Here is a 26327-nt window from a genome sequence, read left to right on the forward strand (position 1 = left end):
GCCGGCTCTACCAGACTGCTCCCGTCACCCCTTCCCCTCCCTGGCAGCCTCCCTCTCCCCCCCCCCCCAGCTCCCACCCACTGCTTCCCCTCACCTAGCCACCCACCTCACAACATGTAACGAGAAACCCTTTTGAGAAACAGGGGCCAGATTCTCACAGCTTTACTGAGTAGCACTGTATGCTGTGAACAGTCCCATTAACATCTATGAAGTCAAGACCAGAATGGCCCATTAAATCAGAGAGTCATAGATTCCAAGGCCAGAATGGACCATTTGTGATCATCTAGGTTAACCTCCTGTAGAACACAGGCCAGAGAACTTCCCCAAGATACTTCCTAGAGCAGATCTTTTAGAAAAGCACCCAGTCTTGATTCAAAAATTGTCAGTGATGGAGAATCCACTGCAATCCTTGGTAAATTGTTCCAATGGCTAATTACTCTGACTTAAAAATGTATACCTTATTTCCAGTTTGAATCTGTCTAGCTTCATCTCCCATCCATTGGATCATGTTAGACCTTTCTCTGCTACACTGAAGAGCCTGTTATTAAATATGTTCCCCATGTAGGTACTTGTAGTCTGATGAAGTCACCCCTTAACCTTCTCTTTGTTAAGCTAAATAGATTGAGCTCCTTGAGTCTATCACCAGCAGGCAGGTTTTCTAATCCTTTGATCATTCTTGTGGCTCTTCTCTGAACCCTCTCCAATTTATCAACTTCTTTCTTGAATCGTGGGCACCAGAACTGGACACACTATTCCAGCGGTGTTTGCACCAGTGCCAAATACAGAGATAAAATAACCTCTCTACTCCTACTCAAGATTCCCCTGTTTATACATCCAAGGATGCATTAGCCCTTTTGGCCACAGCTTCGCACTTGGAACTCATGTTCAGCTGATTACCCACCATGACCCCCAAGTTCTTTTCAAAGTCACTACTTCCCAGGATTGAGTCCCCCATCGCGTAAGCATGGCCTGCATTCTTTGTTCCTAGATGTATACACTTACATTTAGCCATATTATAACACATAGTTTGCTTGCGCATAGATTCATAGATGTTAAGGCCAGAAGGGCCCATTAAATCATCTAGTCTGACCTCCTGTATAATTCCACCCAATTACTGAATCCAATAACAATTTCACTGGGATCGCTCATGGAGTAAGGTACCATTCAATATAAGTGTATCATAATCTAAATTCCTCCCCGTTCCCAAATTCCTGCCACCCAAACTAGCTAGCAGCCCCACTCCTCACCAAAAGCACTGATTAAAGCACATCTGGAGTTTTTATGTCCAGTGATTTTGAATTCACAGGGCTTAACACCAGAAGGGACCATTGTGATCATCTAGTCTAAACTCTTGTAATACAGGCTGGAGGATTTCACCAAGTGATTGCTATGTCTGGCCTAATCATATATGATGAGATAAATCAAGGGTAGAAAAACGTTAAAGGACTGAGATCACTTCATTTTCTGAATCAGATTGCCCCAATGATTTACTATTTTTGTCTCAGATTGTCCAGAGATTTTTCTACTTGGGCATAAGATCACTTGTATGAAATTCCAGAAGGATCGGTTTAGTCCAGGTGAAGTTAGAGAGAGGGACTAAAATAAGGCTCATTTTACTGAGGCGAGACTCCCTCCATTGTTAAGTTTGCAACCAACTTGTATTGTAAGTAGAAAATTCCACAGGAAATTGTGAAAATGAAATATGGAACTATTGTGGAACGGAATGGGATGAGTAACAACTTCCAATTTGCTGAAATCCCCCCCATTTTCTGGACAGCTCTGGTGGAGCTGTGTGATTTTACTGGGCACAAACAAACCTTAGCCCCTTTCCAAAATTTTCTAAAGGAGCCATTTTTCGTTTTTTTCCTGTCAGAAAGTACTTACGAAATATTTCAGGAATGCACTGCATGCCAAGGAGAATTAACTTGAATCGTGTGGAAGCACAAGGAATTTTGATTTATGAGAGGGATCAAAATCACCCTTAGCAATAGGACTGTGGTTGCAACCTTTCCTATGAAGAGACTGTCCTCTTTTCCATAGTTAAACACACCCCAACCGAACCATGGTGAGAACCCCAGCTCCAGAGGTTCTACAAACACAGGCATGTTAAGCATAAAGGAAGAATCCTGCTACATACAAAAATACCTTTGTTTCCTTTGTAAACTTAAATCAGGTGATAGAGGGTAGTATTCTAGCACACAAACACAGACCCTGATCTTGCAAACATGTATGCACTTGCTTAACTTTAAGCACTTGAGTAGCCCCACCACAGAAATAAAGCACAAGGCTAATTGTTTGCAGAGAAACAGCCGTAGCACTTAATCTCACTCACCAAAATCAATGGCAAAAACCTCCCCATAATGTTAATGAGAGCAGGACTGAGCCTCTCACTGTTGACAACAGAAACCCTCAGTTCTTGAAAGGCAGCATGATGTGGTGCAAGAGGCACATGACAGGCAGGAAGGGCTCTCCTGGGTTCTAGTCCTAGCTCTGTGACCCGGCGGTGAGTCACTGCACCTCTCTTTCCCCTCCCAACCTTTGTCTGTTGCCAACTCCTGGTCTAAACCTTTCAGAAGTGGTGTGCTGAGTCTTCATTTATTCACTCTAATGTAAGGTTTCGCATGCCAGTCATACATTTTAACGTTTTTAGAAGGTCTCTTTCTATAAGTCTATAATATAGAACTAAACTATTGTTGTATGTAAAGTAAATAAGGTTTTTAAAATGTTTAAGAAGCTTCATTTAAAATTAAATTAAAATGCAGAGCCCCCGGACCGGTGGCCAGGACCCGGGCAGTGTGAGTGCCACTGAAAATCAGCTCGCGTGCCACCTTTGGCACACGTGCCATAGGTTGCCTACCCCTGGTTTAGACTGTAGGTGTCTCTCACTATGGAATGTCTCCACGGCAGCTGGAAGTGTGACAGCAGCTCGAGTAGACATACTTTAATCTCTGGCTTTAATCTCACCCACATGGCTAAAAATAACAGTGAAGACACAGCTGCATGGGTTTTACAAGCAATGTACTGGGGTTGCTAATCCACACTGGGGTCTGGGCTGACCTGGCTTTACTACTATTTTTAGCCATGCTAGCTAGGTTAAAGCTAGTGCAGGTATGCTACCTGTACTGCAGTCGCAACTCTGATTGCAATGGGTGTGTATACAGCACCTGACACAATGTGGCCCTCTTCTCAGTTGGTAAAACAGATTGTATTCCTATTTTCCACCAGGCACGGAGAACCAGCAGCCCAGAAGTTAATTTAAATGTACCACTAACAGGCTCTGATCTCACAGCAGATTCAGGCATGTCTTGTCATAACAGAGAGACAAGGTGGGCGAGGTAATATCTTGTATTGGATCAACTTCTGTTAGTGAAAGAGACAAGCTTTTGAGTTTTCACAGACCTGAAGAAAACCTCTGTGTAGTTCAAAAGCTTGTCTCTCTCTCCCCAACAGAGGTCGGTCCAGTAAAATATATCACCGCCCCCACCTTGTCTCTTCAATATCCTGGGACCCACACGACTACAACAACACTATTATGATAAACTAAGCTCAACTTCAAAGAAGAGCTAGCAGAGCCGTGTCCCATTTGAGGCCTGTGGCTGCTGGATTTTATCCGTATGGGGTGAAATCCACCCCCATGCTGAGGAAGAGCACATCATAGCCATGCCACCCTCGAGTGGTGCCTAGGTTTCGGGATGGCCCTCCATCCAGGGGTGCATAGGGCTCTGAGAGGGAAAGGAGCAGCAGCTGGCACAGCCCCATGGGCTCTGCCAGAGTGGCTCATCTGCACTGTAACAAAGCAGCAGGATGAACTGGTTACAGAAAGAGAGCCATGTGCCAGCTGAGGCCTCTGGCAATAACGACAGGCTGCAGCTACCATGGTTACTGTGTGGCGAGAGCACAAACTGAGCCCGTCACAGGGTACTCACAAACCCAGCTGATGGGGGCAGTGCGGACAGAGTGCAAGAGGCAGGATTGTGAAGGGACACAGAGCATGAGGCTCGCCTCCAGCAACAGCCTAACCCAGGGGAATTCTGCCCTGCCCTGCCCAAGTCCAGCATGTGTAGAGCAGGTAACAGGAATAGAGAAAGAAGGGCAACAGGAAGGCTGGCATTGTAATCATAGCCTAACCTTCAGGAGATCTAGATTCAAGTGCCAGCTCTGTCACGGACTTGCTCACTGCCCCTGGCCAAAACTCTTCATCTCTCTGGTCTTCAGCTCCCCACCAATAACGATAGCCCTTTTGTGGGTCTTCACTGAGACTGTAAGACCTTTAGGATAGAAACTGTGTCTCTGTAGTGACCAGCACAAAGAAGCTCTGATAGTGGATGGGATGTCTAGGCAATAATGGCCTATAAATAGTTTTTAACAGTGGCAGTTTGTAGCCTAAACTACAAAGCAATAGTGAAAGTCCAGATATGTGCAGGCCTTAGAAAGCTAGATGGAGCCATAAAAGGAGAAAGGTTTGTTGCCCTGCCATGGGTAAGATCCCGTAAATGAAGTCCCACACTATCTTCCCAGTGCATCTTAACAAAGGCTATGTCTATACTACAGACTTCCGCTGGCATTGCTATGACGGTCAGGGGCGTGAAGAGGTGTGATCCCTGACCAGCAGGGCTGTGCTGGCAGAAGTATGTCGTGTGGACACAGCTACACAAGCAAAAGTGTGGTTTTACTGGTATTACTTGTTTTCGCTCATGAGGGGTGGGCAGCACATATCTTAGCCAGGATAGCTGAGTCCACATTAGGAGCACTTTGCAAATATAGTACATCCATATTCCTACACTGGTAACGCACATCTAGTATAGGCATAGCCAAAGGGTTAACAAAGTCAGCGCAAAGGTAGAAATAGAGTTATAAGAAGAATTCAGAGACAGGACTGCCTTCTGTAATCACACCGGACTCAGATGGACAAGGAACGTGGAGCAGGAAGTCTGGGCAGATGGGTTAACGCATTTCATTGTAGCGACGATACAGAAAGGCAAAGAGCCAAGGAGAGGGATGTGAATACTTGCAAAACAGCAAATCAGAACCTATCTGCAAACAAAGGGGAGATGACAGCTTGCAAAACAATCTTCAGCCAGATCCTCAGCTGGTGTAAATTGGCAAAGCGCCACTGACTTCAAATTAAAGTTTGGCTTCAGCGGAGCTAAAGCGATGTGCACCAGCTGGGGTGCTGGCAGAGCTAAGCCATCATTTGCAGACATATTTTCCAGTGAGGGAGTTTGTTCAGGTCTATTAGAAACTGCAGACTATGTGGGATGCTGAAGCGCACCAACCAAGACACGTTACTATGCTAGCTTATTTTCAGAGCTATTCCAGCTTTGTTCACCTTTGCGCAAGGAAGACACAGCGTTTCAGTGAATTAAAAATTGCAAGAGAGAATTTCAGAGCAGAATGTGTTAGTTGAATGGAAATGTACTTATCTCAAAAGAAAAACACTTTATTTAGCAGAGTGTTTCTCAACCTTGCTGATACCAGGGACTGGCTTGCTGCCTTCCTAAACTGTGTCAGGGAGATCTCAGGGACTGTCGCCTGTCCACGGACCAGTCGCGAAAAACACTGATTTCACACACAGGTGAAGCTGCAGAATGACTTGCTCTGCCTAGCACATGTGAAAATCTCATCTATTAAAAAGGAAAAACAAACAAACAAAAAAATACCTGACTGACCCCAAAGTATCTAAGAATGTCAGAAAAATGGTGTGTTTCACTGTATTTGATGAGAAATAGCAAGTTAAAGACTGGATTGCAGTGTGTTTGCACAAAGGGAACAGAGGGACGGCTGCATGATCAACCTTCACATGGGCAATTCCTGACTTTCGAGTACTTAGCAGACCATTAAAGTGATCCATGAAGACAGCCCAAAGAGGGCTCATGTTTATGGTGTCTGATTTCTCAGCTGAAATCTGTTGAGCTAAAGTTATTAAAAATGAGTTCAAGGCCCCATGGTGCCCAGTGCTGCACATATACATGGTAAGAGACTTGGCCCACCGAGCTCACTGCTGCAATGCACAAGACAAAGCAGGAGAGGGGAAAGAGAGATAGAGAGGGAAGAGATTTGCTCAAAGTCACCCCAAAGGTCAGTGGCGGAGCCCAGATTAAACTTAATTCTTCTGTGTGCTCTAACCATTAGACCATGCTAGTCATATTATGTATTTTTTCTTAATGCTTAGCTGGATAAAGTGAGCCTGCAGTCTGAAAACCAAGCTTTTTTTCCATTGCCTTACACCTCACCAACAACAATGTATGTGCAATCAGAATTTAATTCACAAGGCTGTTGATCATGGGTGAGCTAGAGCTAGGTTGGCTCAGGGCTAGCAGGAATAAAGAACAATAGCACCGTACAAGGCCTCAGTCCTGTAGTGAGGTCCATGCAGGGATAAAAAGCAGTAAGAACTTATTTACGTGAAGCCAGCAGCTCTGGCTTACGCACACAAGGAGCAGGGCTGTTGAGGAAGGTGGTCACTTTTCAGACTAGGGCCCCATTCTAGTGTAGTATGAATGCTGCTGGGGTTGCATCTGCTGAGGTTGCATCTGGACGGATTCATTGGTAACTTCCTGGCTTCTGCTCAGTGCAATGCGGTTCTAAGCTGGCATAACCAGCACCTTTGTTTCTGGCTGATTTGTGTCACCAGAATAGCCCAAAGCAACGAGAGCCTGCTAGTGAATCCCAGCCCTACATTTACAGACTATTACAGGTCAATTGCAAAGGAAAAATAATTACCTAGCAACCTTTGCATATTAGTCTGTGTGTGGTTAAAGATTTATTTAAAAACACTTTTCTTCTGCCTTTCCTTGTTCTTTGCAGTTTGCATTTTTGACACGTGCTTTGCCCTCTGCAGCTCAGCAAGCCTCATATGGGCCCCAATTCTGCCTCAGATCCATGCTGCTTTATCCTTTTACCTGTGCCGCTGTTCACCCGTTTGCAGGATCAGGGTCTTGGAGTGAGACTAGTGCGACAGAAAGGTATCTTAGTGAGCTGTGACCTAAGCTCCTGCTAGTCCATCCATTCCCCCCCCACCATTCCTTGTGCTGCTGGCCCTCTGTGGAGTGGGGAATTTCACCTGCTCTACCCCCCAGCACTCCACCTCGCCTCTCCCCCCTGCCCAAAGTAGCGAGGGTCTCAGCCAGAGGGGTGGGGGCAGAGTCCAGGATAGCAAAGCACTGCAATCTCTGACTGCCTCACCCACAGCGACTTACCAGAGACCAATCCTCTCCTCCTGTGCGACTCGGCAAACGCGGTTATCCGGGGCCAGCTGATCGCAATCTCCTCCGCTAGGCGAAACATGGATTGGACACGAGTTAGTTGTGTGGCAGGGTAGGTGCAGGTGCCATCTGGAAAGCAGCCACCCTCTCCCCTCCAGCCCCCAGTATCAACAAAACACCTCAGTCTCTCCCAGTGTCTGTCTGGGGCACAACGGTGTAGTCTCCTGAGGTCCCAAATGCTTTGGTTTCAGGACAGTCGTTGGGCTCAAGGCTGGGGTAACTGGGTGAAACTGAATGGCCTGGGTTATGCAGGAAGGCAGACTGGATGGTCTAATGGCTGCTTCTGGCCTTATGCTCTATGAACACATACCCAACATTCCTCAGCAAAACCAACTTTTGAGCCAGTGCACAGAAGTTGGCAAATCAGAACCACAGCTCCACAAAGGGCCAAACTGAACCACCTGCACCCGCCTGGGATCTTCCAAGCAACCTGACAGTCGGGAGCCCAAACCCCATTCAATATCAAGGGGATATGGTCCCATGAGCCTAAGAGCCCTTCAATGCCAACAGGTCAAGGAGGTTACAAGAATATCCTGCATCTTGGCAGCGGGTTAGACTAGATGACCCTTGAGGTCCCTTCTAGCCCTATGGGTCTATTATTCTAATATCCTGATACATACATTCTGGTTCACCGAAGAACGTCATGTAGGATCTCAAATGAAAGCCACAATCACTCTGGTCATTAATATCATTGTGAAATGTGTGTACAGACTCTATGTATAGACTTATGGATGTGTAAAGAAAATATGTACCTAGAACCTGTATCAAGGGTGGGTCGACAAACAGGTTTCTGCCAGACCAAGGATGGATATTCACCCCTGTATCCCTCGTTCACGCGTAAATCAAGCGTTGCAAGCCAACACAATGGAAGTGCCATTTACAAACAAAGTCAACAGGAGACACAAGACCAGAAAATGAACTCCAGGGGGTTGTCCTGTCTATGGGGCAGACAATGAATTTTGGGGAACATAAGAGGAAGGCAAGGAGACACACTCCTTAATCCTGCACCTAGAAAGTTAACGGGCAGCACATTTACTTTCATAAAAACAGGATGCCAACTGGACTTGGTTGGAAACCCTGCAGGAAGCTTTGGGTGAGATAAGACTGCTCTGGACAGGAGGTTAGCCTCTTTAGTCTCTAGAAAGCGCCTATAGATTTTGTTTTATATGTAACCCTTCTGTTTCCGTTATACTGACTCACTATCTCTCGAATCTTGGTCTTTGATAAAAAATGTACTGTTGTTTTCATTATAAATATATCTCAGTACACAGTGTTATCCAAGGAGCTGATCCTGAGTTGAATCGTTCAAGCTGGTCCTTTGGGGACAGTCAACCTAGGATTTCTGTGAGGGGACAAGGGGCTGGACATTGCAGGGGGAATGCATCAAAGGGACTTGGGGATGGGGGTACACTGATTGTTACCCTGCCAGGTGAAGTAAGGGCTGGCACAGTCCAGAGAGATTGTTTGGGTGGCTAACAGGTGGGGGGGGGGGGGTGTCAGGGAGCTGACACCCAGCTGAGCACCAGCAAGTCTCCCTCTCGCTGGAGGCAGGCCATCAGGGGCAGATTTTAAAAGGTATTTAGATGTCTAAACCCATTTAAAAATCTGGCCTTAGCCTCCTTAGAAAATCACAGCCCTTGAGTAATAGCCTTGTTTCCCTGGCTTTGGCAGGAGAGATTGTAACTTTAGGCCTAGCCCTGACCAGAGTGTCATGCCAGCCCAGGGATTGCACCTCAGACACACCCTTCTGAGTCACAATTCCTCCCGTTTGCTCCTGGAGGGGGGAGTAATTTACAGCTAGCCTAGAGCAGCAATCAATTACTACCCCACCCCATGCTGGCTCAGCGAGCAGCCAGGTGATGGAGCCAGGGCTACACCCATCGCCTGCTTGAGAGAGGGAATCAATAGGCAGGTAGCCCATCAATTCCTCTGAGCCCATAGAGCAGTGCGAGGGGGTCTGTCATTCCTTTGCACAGGCATCATCTAATCCATTGGGCCTGCTAGTGGAGAATGCCCTCGTCCCACCCACACTTGTGCACATGTTTAACTCTACGCATTAAACACATGAGAAACATTAAGCACATAGGCCTGGTCTACACCTACAAAATTAGATCAAGATTGCTCATGGTGGGAAAAATTTTGTGCTCTGTGCAACATCGCTAGGTCAACCTAACCCTTGGTGTAGATGCAGTTGGGTTGACCTAGCCACTGCCTTGCGGGGAGGAGGATTAGCTACAGCAACAGGAGAACTCCCTTCTGATCCCTTCTAATCATCTTGTCTGACCTGCATAACACAGGCAGGGGACCCTCCCCCAAAAGTTCCCACCAGAGCAGATGACTTCTGGTGGAGCAAGTCGGTGTAAGGTCTTGTCTATACTAGAAAGTTGTACCACTGTATCTTTACCAGTGTAGGGTGACCAGATGTCCCAATTTTATAGGGACAGTCCCGATTTTTGAGTCTTTTTCTTATATAGGTTCCTATTACTCCCCACCCCGTCCCGATTTTTCACATTTGCTGTCTGGTCACCCCAAGTTAAAGCAGTACAACACTCCTTAGTGTGGACACAGTATTATGGGGCTAAAGGTGCATATTACTGGTACAAGGCAACAGAGGGTCCTGTGGCACCTTTGAGACTAACAGAAGTACTGGGAGCATAAGCTTTCGTGGGTCAGAACCTCACTTCTTCAGATGCAAGGCGAGATACTGGTACAGTTTATTCACGTACAGGAAGGGGAATAAGCTATCCTGGTATAAGGCACCTTTATAGCCACATAACTGCGTAAACACTACTATAATCATATTAGTAAATAAATACCGTCCCTGAGTGAAGCAGCCAAAGCAGGGCTATGATTGGGGAAGGGGATAAAATGTGGCTCAGCACCCCCTGGACCCAGAACTGTGCAGAGGGACCCCCCCACACACGGACAAACTCTGGGGGCCATAGGACCCAGGTGGTGCCTCCCCTCCCCCCTGCCATGTGAACTTTAGGGAAAACTGCAGAGAGGAGCCAGCCAGAGACTCTAGTCACAGCAGTGACCTTTGGACATTCAGGGAACTGACTGCAGCTTTGACTGGACTTCCTCTGCCCTGTGCGAGACTCTGATCCAAACACTTCCCCCACCCTCCTCCCGCATCTTCACTGTCTCTTCTCCTGCTTCACTCCACACCTGCCCTGTCTCCCCTCTTCCCTACCCCTTCCCTTCCATGTCCCCTCTCCCTTCCCTTTTCTTCCCATCTAGCTGATCCCCTCCTAACTAACCACCTCCCCGCCCCCGTCCCGGAACAAAAAATACCCCTTGGCACTAACATGTCATTTGCTCCCATCCCATTGCTCACTCTGCTGGTGTGTTCTACCCCTTCCCTTACCCTGGGTCTGTCTGGTCTATTTCAACTGTTCGCTCTTCATGGCATGAATTATCAACTTCTCTGTTTGTACCGCACCTAGCACAATAGGGCCCCGTTCTTGGCTGGTCCTTAGGCCCTACCACAATAAACATAATGATGATGATGAGGATTATTAATGATAACAATATAGTTCTATCAGTACAAAAAACATATCGGCCTGACTGTTTGCAGGATTGGGGCTTGAGGTGCTGGTCTTTGTACATCTAGGAGATGGAAATAGGCCCTAAGCAATTCTGGAATGCAAACAGCAGCTGGGTGGACAAAACTTTGGCTCAGATTCTCCAGAAAAGAATAGCAAACCAAACCAAACTAAAAACAATGACAAATATTCAATCCATATAGGCCGTGATTTAAAATATATAAAAAAATAATAATACTGCTAGCCAGAGATGTAAAATAAATAACTGAAAAAAATACAAAGTGGCCTGGGGATTAGGAAAAGGCAAATGATTAAAAAAAATCAATAAGCAGAAAATCTATATACACACACACACAGATACAGAAAGGGGGGGGGCAGGAGTTTAAATGAAGAAAAATAGAAAAGTTTTTAAAATTACAAAATTAATGGAAAAATGGTTTAATAAAAATATAAAAAGAAAATAGAAATGGAGTGCTTTTGTTTAGTTTTTTTTTTTAAACATAAAGATAAAATAAAGAATAAAAACACATGAACTGGTAGGAGCAAATTGTTCATTTCACTATGCCCTGCTCCATCAGAGAATCATAGGACTGGAAGGGACCTCGAGAGGTCATCTAGTCCAGTTCCCTGCACTAATGGCAGGACTAAGTATTATCTAAATCATTCCTGACAGGTGTTTGTCTAACCAGCTCTTAAAAATCTCCAATGATGGAGATTCCACAACCTCCCTAGGCAATTTATTCCGGTGCTTAACCACTCTGACAGTTAGGAAGTTTTCCCGAATGTCCAACCTAAACCTCCCTTGCTGCAATTTAAGCCCATTGCTTCTTGTCCTATCCTCAGTGATTAAGAACAATTTTTCTCCCTCCTCCTTGTAACAATCTTTTATGTACCTGAAAACCTATGTCCCCCCTCTGTCTTCTCTTTTCCAGATTAAACAAACCCAATTTTTTCCAATCTTCCCTCATAGGTCATGTTTTCTTGATCTTTGATCATTTTTGTAGTTCTTCTCTGGACTTTCTCCAATTTGTCCACATCTTTCCTGAAATGTGGCGCCCAGAACTGGACACAATACTCCAGTTGAGGCCTAATCAGCGTTAGAGTTACTTCTCATGTCTTGCTTACAATACTCCTGATAATACATCTCAGAATGATGGGTTTGCTTTTTTTGCAACAGTGTTACACGGTTGACTCATATTTAGCTTATGGTCCACTATTATCCCCAGATCTCTTTCCGCAGTACTCCTTCCTAGGCAGTCATTTACCATTTTGTATGTGTGCAACTAATTGTTCCTTCCTAAATGGAGTACTTTGCATTTGTCCTTATTGAATTTCATCCTATTTATTTCAGACCATTTGTCCAGATCATTTTGAATTTTAAATCCTATCCTCCAAAGCACTTGCAACCCCTCCCAGCTTCGTATCATTTGCAAACTTTATAAGTGTAGTCTCTATGCCATTATCTAAATCTTTGATGAAGATATTGAACAGAACCAGACCCAGAACTGATCCCTGCAGGACCCCACTTGTTATACCATTTCAGCATGTGAACCACTGATAACTACTCTCTGGGAACGGTTCTCCAACCAGTTTTGCACCCACCATATAGTAGCTCCATCTAGGCTGCATTTCCCTAGTTTGACTATGAGAAGGTCATGCGAGACTTAAAGTATAAATATTAGTTGTGAGCATTATGGTGGCACATAAAGGCCCCAGAGCTACATTGTGCTGGGCACTGCACAGACACACAGTGACCGAGATCAGGGCTGTAGAACTGATAAATGAAATTGTTCATAAGTAAACTTTTATGAATGAAACAACATTCATTTATAAAACGGTTACCCCAATAACTGGTTAATTGACAATTAAGATGCTTGTTAAGAGCCATAGCTGTTCAGCCAGTTGCCCTTGTAAGTTTCACTATCAATCCAATTCCTGCTTAAATCACTGAAACTTGCACTGTTTCAGTATTGTAACTTCTGTTCACTGTTTGCCATTCATTATACTTGTCTACATTGTAACTTTTGCTTACTTCTGTTCACTGTTTGCCATTCATTACACTTGTCTATATTGTAACTTCTGTTCACTGTTTGCGACATTGTAATTCAAACTCCATTTTAAAACACTTACTCCATTTTGTAAAAGCTTGCTGCAGCCTTCATTTTTGCAAAAACCCTGCTGTAATCTTATTAATTTAGTTTAGATGTGTGAATGAGGTATGTATGGATGATGAAGTCAACCTCCAGCACCAGCCTGTCCTGATGAAATAGAGTTCAAGCACCAAAGGCTGAAAAGGCAGACAAAGCCCTAACAAAGTAAGAAGCAACAACAGCCCTAACAAAGTAAGAAGAGTCCACCCTAAAAAGAAAAGAACAGAGGTACAATAGAAGCAGGGCCAGCTCTAGGTTTTTTGCTGCCCCAAGCAAAAAATTTTTTGGCTGCCCCCCACCCCAGCCCTGGGCTCTCTCCCATTCCCCCCCCCCCCCCCCCCCCCCCCCAACTGCACCCTCCTTCCGCCACAGCCCTGGGTCACTCGTAACTCACTCCCAGGGCGGGTCATTCAGCAGGAATTTTGGATGTGCACAGAACACAGACAGGATTGGTTCCCATATGGTTACAGAACTGCAGTGAAGTGGAACAATTTTCAGCTTGTGTGATTGAAGGATATCTGGATGCATATTATAAGACTGACATACATAAATGAGGAAAAGTTGAGGTGCCTTTATTATTCTTTTGTTCCATTCTTTGTTTCTATGGGGAATTTGCCAGTGCAATATCACTGTCTTCCTTTTAAACAAATAAAACTAAAACTGGAAAAAAAAAAAAAAAAAAAAAAAAGCAATGGCTGTTGAAAATAGCAATTCCAGTCCTAATAACCACTGGGAAGCATTTCTTGCTCAATTTATTCTACTTTTTCTACAGCAAGTTACAGTGGATCAGTATATTTGATTTGGGAGAAATGAAGGAACAGCTGCCCAAACTGAGCTTGAGCACTCCTGACTTTTGAGGGTGTTCAAATCTGGAAAAGAAAAGTCAATTTCTGCTTCCATGGCTCAGAAGTGTAAATCCTCCTACGTGCCTGGTACTGTATCTAAAGCTGCCCAGTCTAGTAGAGCCTCCCCTCCCTTACTTTTCATTTTAAATTCTAGTGGGATCCACATACCTCCCTTGCTAGGCTTCAGATAGAGAGGGGCACTGTCCATTTAGTCCACCCAATTCTTTCTTTGGGGGAGAGCCCAGGGCTGGGGCGGCAGGAGGTGCGGGTGGGGACCAGAGCTAGGGCGGCAGAGGGTGCGGGGGGAGGGAAGAGCCCAGGGCTAGGGCGGCAGGAGGTGCGGGTCGGGGCCAGAGCTGGGGCGGCAGGGGGTACGGGTGCGGGCGGCAGGAAGAGCCCAGAGTTGGGGCAGCAGGGGGTGCGGGAGGGGGCCAGAACTGGGGCGGGAGGAGGTGGGGGGGAAGGGAAAGCCCAGGGATGGGCCAGCAGGAGGTGGGGGCCAGAGCTGGGGTGGCAGAGGGTGTGTGTGGGGGGGGAAGAGCCCAGGGCTGGGGTGGCAGGAGGTGCGGGTGGGGGCCAGAGCTGGGGCAGCGGGGGGTGTGGGTGGGGGGGAGCCTAGGGCTGGGGCGGCAGGAGATGTGGGTGCGTGGGGGAGGGGGGAGCCCTGGGGCGGCAGGAGATGCGGGTGGGGGGAGAGTCCAGGACTGGGGCAACATAGGGGTGATGGGGGAGCCCAGGGCTGGGGTGGGGGGACGGCAAAAAACCTAGAGCTGGCTCTGTCCCTACCATTCACAGCAAGCTGCAGGTTTCAGTTCCATACTCCTTCCCCCGTCCTTTCCTGTTACTAAGGCCGAGGGAATGCTGGGAAATGTAGTTCTTTCCCTGCTCCAGGGCTGGCTCTATAGGCAGGGAGCTAACGAAGGAACTACAGCTCCCAGGGCTCCCTGTTGGTTCTCAGCTCCCATGCTGGATTCTTGCGCCCCTGCAAATATGCCGCCCCAAGCAACTGCTTGCTTTGCTGGTGCCTAGAGCCGGCCCTGAATAGAAGGAAGATAAAGCCAGGTCCGAGGCTGAAAGTCATGTCTGCAATTGACATGTGATCAATCACACCAAACCCAGAGGCAGTGTGACACAGCAAGACCTATAGACTCTGGATTCAAACTAAAGCCTACAAAAATGATGGGTGAGATGGAAGACTTGGAAGGGTAACATTCTGCTGCCAACATGGGAGGGCAGACCCAGCCCTTCCTTGTGCCTGGCTTTCCTGACCAGTTAGCCGCCACAAGCTACGAACCCAAGCTACGAAATCAAGCCATGTTCAGGACTGGTAACTACAGCTGCTACAGAACATCGTGTGTGTGTGTATAACTATTAAGGTATTAGCTAGTGGTTATAGATCAAATTGTTATCATAATAAATGTGGCATCTTTGCCTTGCCCCCTGAAACGATCCTGTGACGTTGTGGCTGCATAACAGGGCTCCATTGTGCCGGGCACTACACAGACACAAAGTGACCGAGATCAGGGCCCTCCTGTGCCGGGCGCAGCACAAACAAGGTGACCAAGCTTGTTGGGGCAGGGACTGTCTCTCACTGTGTCTGTGCAGTGCCCAGCACAACAGGGCCCCGATCTCAGTCACCATGCGTGTGCAGCGCCCGGCACAACGGGGCCCCGATCTCAGTCACCATGCGTGTGCAGCGCCCGGCACAACGGGGCCCCGATCTCAGTCACCATGCGTGTGCAGCGCCCGGCACAACGGGGCCCCGATCTCAGTCACCATGCGTGTGCAGCGCCCGGCACAACGGGGCCCCGATCTCAGTCACCATGCGTGTGCAGCGCCCTGCACAACGGGGCCCCGATCTCGGTCACCGTGTGTCTGTGCAGCGCCCGGCACGACAGGACCCCGATCTCGGTCACCGTGTGTCTGTGCAGCGCCCGGCACGATGGGCCCCTGGGGCCATTATATGCCACCATAATGCTCACAACTAATATTAATAACAGCCTGACATCATGTGGTGTCTTTATACTTGAGAAAAAAAGATGGTTACTCACCATGTAACTGTTGTTCTTCGAGACGTGTTGTTCACGTCCATTCCAATCAGGTGTGTGTGAGCCACGTGTATGGTCGTCGGAAACTTCTTCCCTCAGCAGCTCCCATCAGGTCGGCCAGGGAGCCCCCTGGAGTGGCACCCTCATGGCACTCAATATATGACCCTGCTGACCCGATCCCCCTTCGGTTCCTTCTTGCCAGCTACTCCAACAGAGGGGAAGGAGGGTGGGTATTGGAATGGACGTGAACAACACCTCTCGAAGAACAACAGTTACAAGAAGGTGAGTAACTGTCTTTTCTTCTTCAAGTGATTGTTCACGTCGATTCCAATCAGGGGACTCTCAAGCTCTCCCACGGGAGTGGGATCAGAGTTAAGGAATCACTGACTGGAGCACCGCTCTGACGAGAGCTGTGTCATCTCTAGCATGCAGGGTGATGGCATAGTGGGTGGCAAACGTATGCACCGAGGACCAGGTCGCTGCTCTGCAGATCTCCTGGATGGGCACCTGGGCCAGGAAAGCGGTGGGTGAGGCCTGAGCTCTTGTCAAGTGGGCTGTAATGGCTGGGGCTGGGACCTTGGCGAGGTCATAACAGGTATGGATGCAGTCCGTAATCCAGGAAGAAATGCGTTCTGAGGAGACTAGAAGCCCCTTCATACGGTCTGCCACCGCTACAAACAGCTGGTTCAACTTCCTGAGAGGCTTTGTGCGCTCAATGTAGAATGCTAGCGCTCTCCACACATCTAGTGAGTGAAACCTCAGCTCCTCTGCATTAGCATGTAGCTTGGGATAGAAAACTGGTAGAAAAATATCCTGGCTGATGTGGAATTGGGACACCACTTTGGGCAGGAAGGCTGGGTACGGTCTGAGCTATACCTTGTCCTTGTGGAAGACTGTGTAGGGGGGTCAGAGGTTAGTGCTTTTAACTCCGACACCCTCCTGGCCGATGTAATGGCAACCAGAAAGGCAACCTTCCATGAGAGATACAGAAGGGAACATGTAGCCAGTGGCTCGAATGGGGCTCCCATTAGTCTAGCTAGGACCAGGTTGAGGTCCCAAGTCGCTACGGGTGAGTGGGACTGTGGATATAGACATTCTATTCCCTTAAGGAAACGTCCCACCACAGGGTTGCGAAGACTGAACGCCCCAACACTCCCAGGTGGAACGCTAAGATGGCTGTGAGGTGTACCTGGCTGGGATGATTTAGTTGGAAATTGGTCCTGCTTTGAGCAGGGGATTGGACTAGATGACCTCCTGAGGTCCCTTCCAACCCTGATAGTCTATGATTCTATGATCCGGCCAGGCCTACCCGCTTCAGGTGCAGTAGATAGTCCAGGATGAATGTTATAGATGCCTGAAGTGGGGCTACGCGATTGATCACACCAGCACAAGAACCTTTTCCATTTGGCCAGGTAAGTGGCACTTCCCTCACCGATTCCGTGCATTGGAGCTCCACTGGGTTTAACCATAAAGCTTCCAGGCCATGAGATGGAGGGACTGGAGGTCCAGGTGAAGCAGGCAGCCGTGGTCCTGTGTAATCAGATAGGGGAGGAGCGTCAGCGCGATCGGGGTGTCCACTGACCGCTCCAGAAGCATGGTGTACCAATTTTGGCACGGCCACGCAGGACACAGGAGAATTACCTCTGCCTTGTCCCTGCGGATCTTGAGGAGAGCCTTGTGGATGAGTGGTATTGGAGGGAAGGCATACAGTAGATGGTTCCCCCACTATATCATGAACGCGTCCGAGATAGAGCCCGGACTGTGCTTTAGGAAGGAGCAAAACGTTAGACACTTCCTGTTGCTCCTGGTGGCGAACAGGTCTACCTGGGGAAACTCCCACCTTTGGAAGATGGAATTATGAAAGCAGAATGTATGACATCCAGATGGATGGACCACTCATGACTGCTGAACTACCTGCGGAGGTGGTTAGCAAGTTCGTTCCACGTTCCCAGGAGATAGGACGCCTCCAGATGAATGAAGTGGGCTATACAAAACTCCCACAGGTGGAAGGCCTCCCAACAGAGAGGGGAGGAATGGGCTCTACCCTGCTTGTTTATGTAAAACATGGTGGTGGTGTTGTCAGTCAGCACCGCCACGCACTGTCCTTGCAATATGGTATGGAAGGTCTGGCAGGCTAGTCTCACCATTCTGAGTTCCTTTATATTGATGTGAAGTGGGATCTCGGACTGCGAACATCTGCCCTGAGACTGTAGGTCTCCTAAGTGTGCCCCCCACCCCAGGTCTGACACATCCATTACTACGGTCATGGATGGTTGAGGGCTGCTGAATGGGACTCCTTCACAGACCATGCGAGGGTCCAACCACCAGCCTACTGGAATCTGGGCTCTGGTAGAATGGCTCTTGCCTGAACCGAGTCCAGCAACACCCCAATGAATTCTATTTGTTGGGTGGCTGACAACGTCGACTTGTCCAAATTGAGAAGACCCAGGCTCTGGAAGGTCTCTCTGACCATCCGTACCTGGGACTCCACCTGCTCCCTGGAGCGCCCCTACAGCAGCCAGTCATCGAGGTAGGGATATACCTGCACCTGCCTCTTGCGGAGAAAAGCCATGACCACGGACATGAATCATAGAATATCAGGGTTGGAAGGGACCTCAGGAGGTCATCTAGTCCAACCCCCTGCTCAAAGCAGGGCCAATCCCCAACTAAATCATCCCAGCCAGGGCTTTGTCAAGCCTGACCTTAAAAACCTCTAAGAAAGGAGATTCCACCACCTCCCTAGGTAACCCATTCAAGTGCTTCACCACCCTTCTAGTGAAAAAGTTTTTCCTAATAGCCAACCTAAACCTCCCCAACTGCAACTTGAGACCATTACTCCTTGTTCTGTCATCAGGTACCACTGAGAACAGTCTAGATCCATCCTCTTTGGAACCCCCTTTCAGGTTGTTGAAAGCAGCTATCAAATCCCCCCTCATTCTTCTCTTCTGCAGACTAAACAATACCAGTTCCCTCAGCCTCTCCTCATAAGTCATGTGCTCCAGCCCCCTAATCATTTTTGTTGCCCTCCGCTGGACTCTTTCCAAGTTTTCCACATCCTTCTTGTAGTGTGGGGCCCAAAACTGGACACAGTACTCCAGATGAGGCCTCACCAATGTTGAATAGAGGGGAATGATCACGTCCCTCGATCTGCTGGCAATGCCCCTATTTATACAGCTCAAAATGCCGTTAGCCTTCTTGGCAACAAGGGCACACGGTTGACTCATATCCAGCTTCTCATCCACTGTAACCCCTAGGTCCTTTTCTGCAGAACTGCTTCCTAGCCATTCGGTCCCTAGTCTGTAACAGTGCATGGGATTCTTCCGTCCTAAGTGCAGGACTCTGCACTTGTCCTTGTTGAACCTCATCAGGTTTCTTTTGGCCCAATCCTCTAATTTGTCTAGGTCCCTCTGTATCCTATCCCTACCCTCCAGCGTATCTACCACTCCTCCCAGTTTAGTGTCATCTGCAAACTTGCTGAGAGTGCAGTCCACGCCATCCTCCAGATCATTAATGAAGATATTGAACAAAACCGGCCCCAGGACTGACCCCTGGGGCACTCCACTTGAAACCGGCTGCCAGCTAGACATGGAGCCATTGATCACTACCCGTTGAGACCGATGATCTAGCCAGCTTTCTATCCACCTTACAGTCCATTCATCCAGCCCATACTTCTTTAACTTGCTGGCAAGAATACTGTGGGAGACCGTATCAAAAGCTTTGCTAAAGTCAAGGAATAACACATCCACTGCTTTACCCTCATCCACAGAGTCAGTTATCTCCTCATAGAAGGCAATGAGGTTAGTCAGGCGTGACTTGCCCTGGGTGAATCCATGCTGACTGTTCCTGAGCACTTTCCTCTCCTCCAAGTGCTTCAGAATTGATTCCTTGAGGACCTGCTCCATGATTTTTCCAGGGACTGAGATGAGGCTGACTGGCCTGTAGTTCCCCGGATCCTCCTCCTTCCCTTTTTTAAAGATGGGCACTATATTAACCTTTTTCCAGTCATCCGGGACCTCCCCCGATCGCCATGAGTTTTCAAAGATAAAATGGGACATGCACTTGGTGAACGCCCGGGGGGCTGTTGATAACCCGAATGGGAGCACTGTGAACTGATAATGTATGCAGTTGACAACGAACCTCAGGAAACATTTGTGGGCTGGCCAAATGGCTATATGAAAGTACACGTCTTTCATGTCAAGAGCAGTGTACCAGTCCCCTGGATCCAGGGAGGGAATAATTGCGTTCAGGGTTTCATCATTGCAGGTTTGCCTCTAGATGGCACTTGTCTGGGTGGTGCCAAAGGCTTCTCTCTAACAGCAAGGGACTGTGGTGCAGTAGTTTCTATAAGCTCTTTTGCAGCCTCGAAAGTATCTGGGGCGGAGGGGGGTTCCAACTCCTCCACCAAGTACTGCCCCGCCGGAGAGTCACTAAGTGCCAGGCTCAACGGTGCCAATTGGGGCACTGGAGTCGACAGCACAAGGTCTTGCTGCTTGGAAGTTGAGTCCTTCCTCTGAGGCAGCAAAGTCTCTCCGGATGGTCTCGCTCTCTGAGGACAGTGCCCTCTGTCCGCCTTCTTATGACGCTTGTGGGGCACCGGGGATGTTGACCGGTGCTGGGGTGCTGCTCTGCGCTGTGGTGTCGGGAATCTCCGGTAGCGAGGATCTCTAGCACCAGAGTCCTTCCCGTACTGATCTGCGGACTGACGCAGGGGCACTCCGCGCCAAGCTCGGGCCGGGACTTGGCAGTCGGGTGCTGCTGCACCGAGTGCAGCTTCCATTAATAGCTGCTTCAAACAGAAGTTGCGTTCTGTCCTAGTCCTGGGCTTGAAAGCCTTACAGATCTTACAGCACTTGGAATGATGCACCTCCCCTAGACACCTCAGGCACGAGTCATGAGGGTTGCTATTGGACATAGGCTTCTTGCATACACCGCAAGATTTAAATCCTTGGACTTGAGGCATACCCTGAAACCCAAGGTGGGGTGAGGGGAGAACGACCCACTCACTAAGACTATCTTAACTACCAAACAATAAACTAACCACAAAACAAAACACTGTATAGGACTAAGTAATAGCTAAAGGAACACTTGCAAGCAAGCGAAACACAGTTCCAACGCCGCTACAGATGGTAAGAAGGAACTGAAGGGGGGGGTCAGGTCGGCAGGGTCATATTGAGCGCCACGAGGGCCCACTCCAGGGGGCTCCCTGACCGACCCAACGGGAGCTGCTGAGGGGAAAAGTTTCCGATGACTGTGCACGTGGCGCGCGCACACCTGATTGGAATCGACATGAACAATCACTCAAAGAAGAACAATCCTATTTCACTCTGCTCCTCAGAGCCTGCTCCTGGTTCTTTCCGGCACAATCCGGACTTGTGTTGACAAACCTGGCTTCAAAATGAACAGGCCACATTCAGCCCTGGTCTAGCTCCATGCAAGCCAGTGGAGGGGCTGGCTCTGGGGCACTGAGTGGGAGAGTCTATGCAAACAAGGTAATATCATATTTGCATAAATGATAAACATGCATCAACTCATTTGCATAAACAGCCTCCTCTTCCAAAAATCCCCCACCCCCATACACACAATACCTACATCTCTGCCTCCCTCCCTCCTCCTCCTCAACTTCCCTCATCCTCACTCCCTGTTCTCTCTAGCTACCTACCATAGCTCCCCCACCATTTCTGGCTGGCCCCCAGAATTCCCCCATGGATTGGTTCCCATCTCCCTTCTATCCCGCTGCCCCGGAGACCTCTCCATGGTTTAGAGCCCTATAGCTTCCCTTCTGCACTGTAACCATGGAGACAGGCCTTAGCGCACTCCTCACCCATCCTCTGCCCCCAATGGGAGTAAGAGAGAGAAGTGGGACCCTGGGGAGAGAGGCTTTGTGTCTGATGGGGGCAGAGAGGAGGGGGTTAAGGGCACGGAGAGAGAGAGAGCTTGGGTGTAAGGGGAAAATGGCAAGAGTCTCACAGAACCTGGATGTGGGGGTCTAAAGGGAAAGCAGAGTCATACACAACCTCTAGCCATCCAGGTCCCACAGCTACCTAAGGTACCTATGCGGCCCCATCACCATAGTATCTGGGCTCCTCACAATCTTCAGCCCCACCGCACTCCTGGGAAGCAAGGCCCTGCCACTGTCTCTGTGTTTCAGAGGGGGAGACAAGGCCTAGAGAGGCTAAGGGATGTGGCTGTCACATAGGAAGTCTGGGGCAAAGCAGGGAATTGAACCCAGGGTTTCCCAAGACTTATGTTAGCGCTGTAACCACAGCCGCAGTCATCCTCTATCACACCAGCTCTCCCTTGGTCCTTCTGTCCCTCCCCATGCACACTTTCCCCTCTCTCCATTGGTCTTTATACCCTGTTCCTCCATAGTGCCTTTATACCCCTCCAGCTGCTTTGCTTCTTCATTGATTCAGAGATGTTAAGCCAGAAGGGACCATCCAGTCTGAACTCCTGTACAACACAGGCCAGAGTTTCATCCAGTGATTCCTGTATCGAGCCCCCCACTCCCAGCCAAACCTAATCAGTTTCCGTCAATGGTAAATGATTTTGTGTGGGCTGGGAGAAAGGGAAGAAAACACCCCATATGAATCATGCTGCTCCAGCTGAGGGCTGCGGTCATGTGCATTTGGCCAATTCACTAACAAGTCAGATCAAGTTATTGCTTATGGTATTAGACTTCGTTATTATTATGTCTGCAGGGCCCACACTGTGATAGGAACTTTAGAAACAAGTAGGGGAAAAGCCCCAGCCCTAGGGATCTTACAATCCAAGGATAGACACAACACATAGGAGACAACACATTAATAAGGTCACGGGCTGGGGAAGGAGTATAAAAAAGGTATATTCTGAACCTTCATAAAGGTATTAGTCGATTTAGACACCGTTAAGTACAATGGCCAAAGATTTCAAACTTGGATGCCTAAAGTAGCTTGGGATTTTTCAAAACAGCCTAAAGGATTTCGGCATGTAAATGTCATTGAAGTCCAAGCTTGATGCAATTTTTTGACCAAAACATTTTTCAGTAAAACAAGCATGTTTGGGTCAACTGAAACATTTCACAAATTCATGTCAAATTCCCCACATTCTTTCAGTCAGGAAAAAAAATAACCAGAAAAAAAAATTCAAAACATTTCAATTTTTCTATGCAAAATTATTTTTCTTTTAGAAATTTCCTTAAATTTTAGAAAAATTAAGAACTTGAAAAAATGCTCAAAATCTAAACAAACCATTTCATTTCAGGTCAAACAAAACATTGTATTGGATCGGAAATAAAATTTGTTTTGATTTTTTTGGAACTGACTGTGAACCAAAAAGTCAGTTATTTGCACAGCTCTGATTGAAATACCAATACTAATTAAACGGTGCAAATTCTTTGCCAGGTTCACTCACTTTTAGGTTGTATCCCTGTCCCCTTTGTCTGCTTGTGTCGTTTATTGTAAGTTCGTCAGGGCTGGAATTTTCTCTCTCTGTTTGTACAGCACCCAACACAATAGGTCTCTGATCCCAATGGAGACCTCTGAGCGCTACCATAACATAAATATTCATTGGGCCTTTTTAGAAATCTAGCCATCAGCAGCATAAGATCTAAGCACAGCTTAAGTGGCCCTTTGCAGAGGGGTGAGTTTTCATAGGCAGATGCACACTCAGCATTGAAGGAATGGCATTCCGCAAGGACCAAAATACAGCCATAGGACATTGTACGACAGGGTTATGAAAGCATTTTCAAAAGTGCCTAAGCAGATTAGGTGCCTCCTCTTCCTCCCCACTTTTGTGTAAACTCTCCTAGAAGGTCCCGATACAGTCAGCGTGCTCAGATCAGATCGGACTTTGCACATGATTTAGGTAGCTGAAAACCTATCTTCCCCTGGTTTGTGGATCTGTCCAAGGCTTAGGCAGCAGACAGGCACCCAGAGGGAAGCAACAGTGCTCACATTCAGAGGCAGAAACATAAGTACCTAGGCTACTGAAGTTTTGTGAATCTCAGTGTAGCCTAAATTGTTTAGGCACCTAAGCACTTTTGTGAATCTAGGCCATTGAATCATAGAATATCAAGGTTGGAAGGGACCTCAGGAGGTCATCTAGTCCAACCCCCTGCTCAAAGCAGGACCAATCCCCAGACAGATTTTTGCCCCAGATCCTTAAGTGGCCTCCTCAAGGATTGAGCTCACAACCCTGGGTTTAGCAGGCCAATGCTCAAAGCACTGAGCTATCCCCCCACATTAAGCATGTGTTCATGTGATTTGCTGAAGAAGGATGGGATTACTCATACATTTATAGTTATACAGGAGGTCAGACTACATGATCCCCTCTGGCTTGATAATCTATGAAATCTATGAAAGAAGCATGGGCTGGTTAATCAGGGCCATAGTGAATTGATATATGTAGGTAGCCCCCTGGACTCTTGGCTGCTGATAGTTAAGGCTAAGATTTAGTCATGGGTATTTTTAGTAAAAGTCATAGACAGGTCAAAGGCAGTAAACAAAAATTCACGGCCCGTGACCTGTCCATGGCTTGTACTATATACCCCTGACTAAATCTTGGGTGCTCTGGAGGAGGGATTCCAGGGGCGCCATAGGTGCTCTGGGGCAGGGGGTGGCCCAGGACCACTGCTAGTGCTCAGAGGGGAGCAGAGAGAGCGTGGCACGTGGCCCGAGACCTCCACTGCTGCTCGGAGGGGATGAGGGGTAGTGGCCAGAACACCTGGCCCGGGGGTTGCCCAAACTGCTCAGGCGGCCCCCAAACCAGCCACTGCAGAAGTCATGGAGGTCCCGGAAAGTCTCAGAATCCATGACTTCCGTGACCTACATGTGAACCTTGCAGCCTTACTGATAATACACCTCTACCCCGATATAACACGACCCGATATAACATGAATTCAGATATAACACGGTAAAGCAGTGCTCCGGGGGAGCAGGGCTGCGCACTCCAGTGGATCAAAGCAAGTTGGATATTACACGGTTTCACCTATAACGCGGTAAGATTTTTTGGCTCCCGAGGACAGTGTTATATCAAAGTAGAGGTGTATTACAGAAGCACTTCAGAATTATGAACATCTTGGGAATAGAGGTTGTTCGCAACTATGAAATGTTCGTAACTCTGAACAAAATGTTCTTTCAAAGTTTACAGCTGAACATTGCCTTAATACAGCTTTGAAACTTTACTCTGCAGAAGAAAAATGCTGCTTTCCCTTTATTTTTTTTAGTAGTTTAATGTTTAACAGTACTGTATTTGGTTGGTGTTGGTTTTTGGGGTGGTTTGTTTTTTTTGGTCTCTGCTGCTGCCTGATTGCGTACTTCCAGTTCCAAATGAGGTGTGTCGTTGACTGGTCAGTACATAACTCTGGTGTTAGTAACTCTGAGGTTGTACTGTATATACATATCAGTTGTATACTGTGAATATATCTTTGCATACAGATATATCAATAACATTCATGGTTATTTCCTCATTTTTACAAAAATCCTGTGGTGTTGGTACTCCAGTATATACAGTAAATTTGTTTGTGGCTGTCATCCATTATGGGATACTCGAATAGAGCAGTGTGATATATTCCTGCTACAGTAAGCAGATGTAGGTGACTTCAAGTTAGAAACATAATTAAATATATATGTGGACATCTGTTCACTTGGATCCTTAGCTTTAAGAATGTGTTTCCCACCATTGAGTAAGAAAAGAATTTTCCATTTGCATTTGACCTTTCCCTTACAAATCTCTCTCCTCCCCTCCCTCCTTTTTTTGATATACTAAGGACGAGATTTTCAAAAGGGCTCAGCATTGGCCTAATTTTGCTCCCACTGAAATCAGTGGTAAAACCCCTATTGCCTTCAATGGGACGACTTACAGGGACAAATCTTCAGCTGGAGTAAACTGTTGTATCTTCATAGACTTCAACTGAGCTGTGATGATTTATACAAGCTGAGGATCTGACCCACAGTGAACCAAGTTAAGCACATGCATAAATCTTTGGAGAACTAAGGCCATAACATTTATTTTTAGAGGTTTTTAAGGCCCAGTTTGACAAACCGGTTTGGCTGGGATGATTTAGTGGGTGTTGGTCCTGCTTTGAGCAAGGGGGTTGGACCTCCTGAGGTCTCTTCCAATCTTAATCTTCTATGATTCTATGATTTTGGTCATTCAGAAATATATAGAAGTGGAAGGGACCTCGAGAGGTCATCTAGTCTAGTCCCCTGCACTCAAGGCAGAACTAAGTATTATCCAGACCATTCCTGACAGGTGTTTGTCTAACCTGCTCTTAAAAACCTCTCTAGGCAATTTATTCCAGTGTTTAACCACTCTCATAGTTAGGAAGTTGTTCCTAATGTCCAGCCTACACCGCCCTTGCTGCAATTTAAGACCATTGTTTCTTGTCCTATCCTCAGTGGTTAAGAAGAACAATTTTTTCTCCTTCCTCCTTGTAACAGCCTTTTATGTACTTGAAAACTGTTATGTCCCCTCTCAGTCTTCTCCAGACTAAACA

The 26327-nt window shown here is 47.5% G+C and overlaps 2 protein-coding genes across 4 annotated transcripts in view; both read right to left on the bottom strand.

Moving 5' to 3' along the window:
* The window catches only part of LOC128848260 (zinc finger protein 271-like), a 144799-nt gene extending 137544 nt beyond the window's left edge, over positions 1–7255 (bottom strand). The window contains exon 1 of the mRNA XM_054048148.1: positions 7200–7255. The gene's annotated coding sequence lies outside the window, so the exon portion shown is untranslated. The remainder of the gene's footprint in view (positions 1–7199) is intronic.
* Positions 1–26327, bottom strand: part of LOC128848250 (zinc finger protein 345-like) — a 42089-nt gene that overhangs the window by 10511 nt on the left and 5251 nt on the right. For all 3 annotated transcript variants that reach the window (XM_054048126.1, XM_054048125.1, XM_054048124.1), the window contains exon 3: positions 7200–7274. In XM_054048126.1, the coding sequence (XP_053904101.1) occupies positions 7200–7274 (75 nt within the window). The remainder of the gene's footprint in view (positions 1–7199; positions 7275–26327) is intronic.

Source organism: Malaclemys terrapin, chromosome 13, assembly GCF_027887155.1.
Source record: "Malaclemys terrapin pileata isolate rMalTer1 chromosome 13, rMalTer1.hap1, whole genome shotgun sequence".
Taxonomy (NCBI): domain Eukaryota; kingdom Metazoa; phylum Chordata; order Testudines; family Emydidae; genus Malaclemys; species Malaclemys terrapin.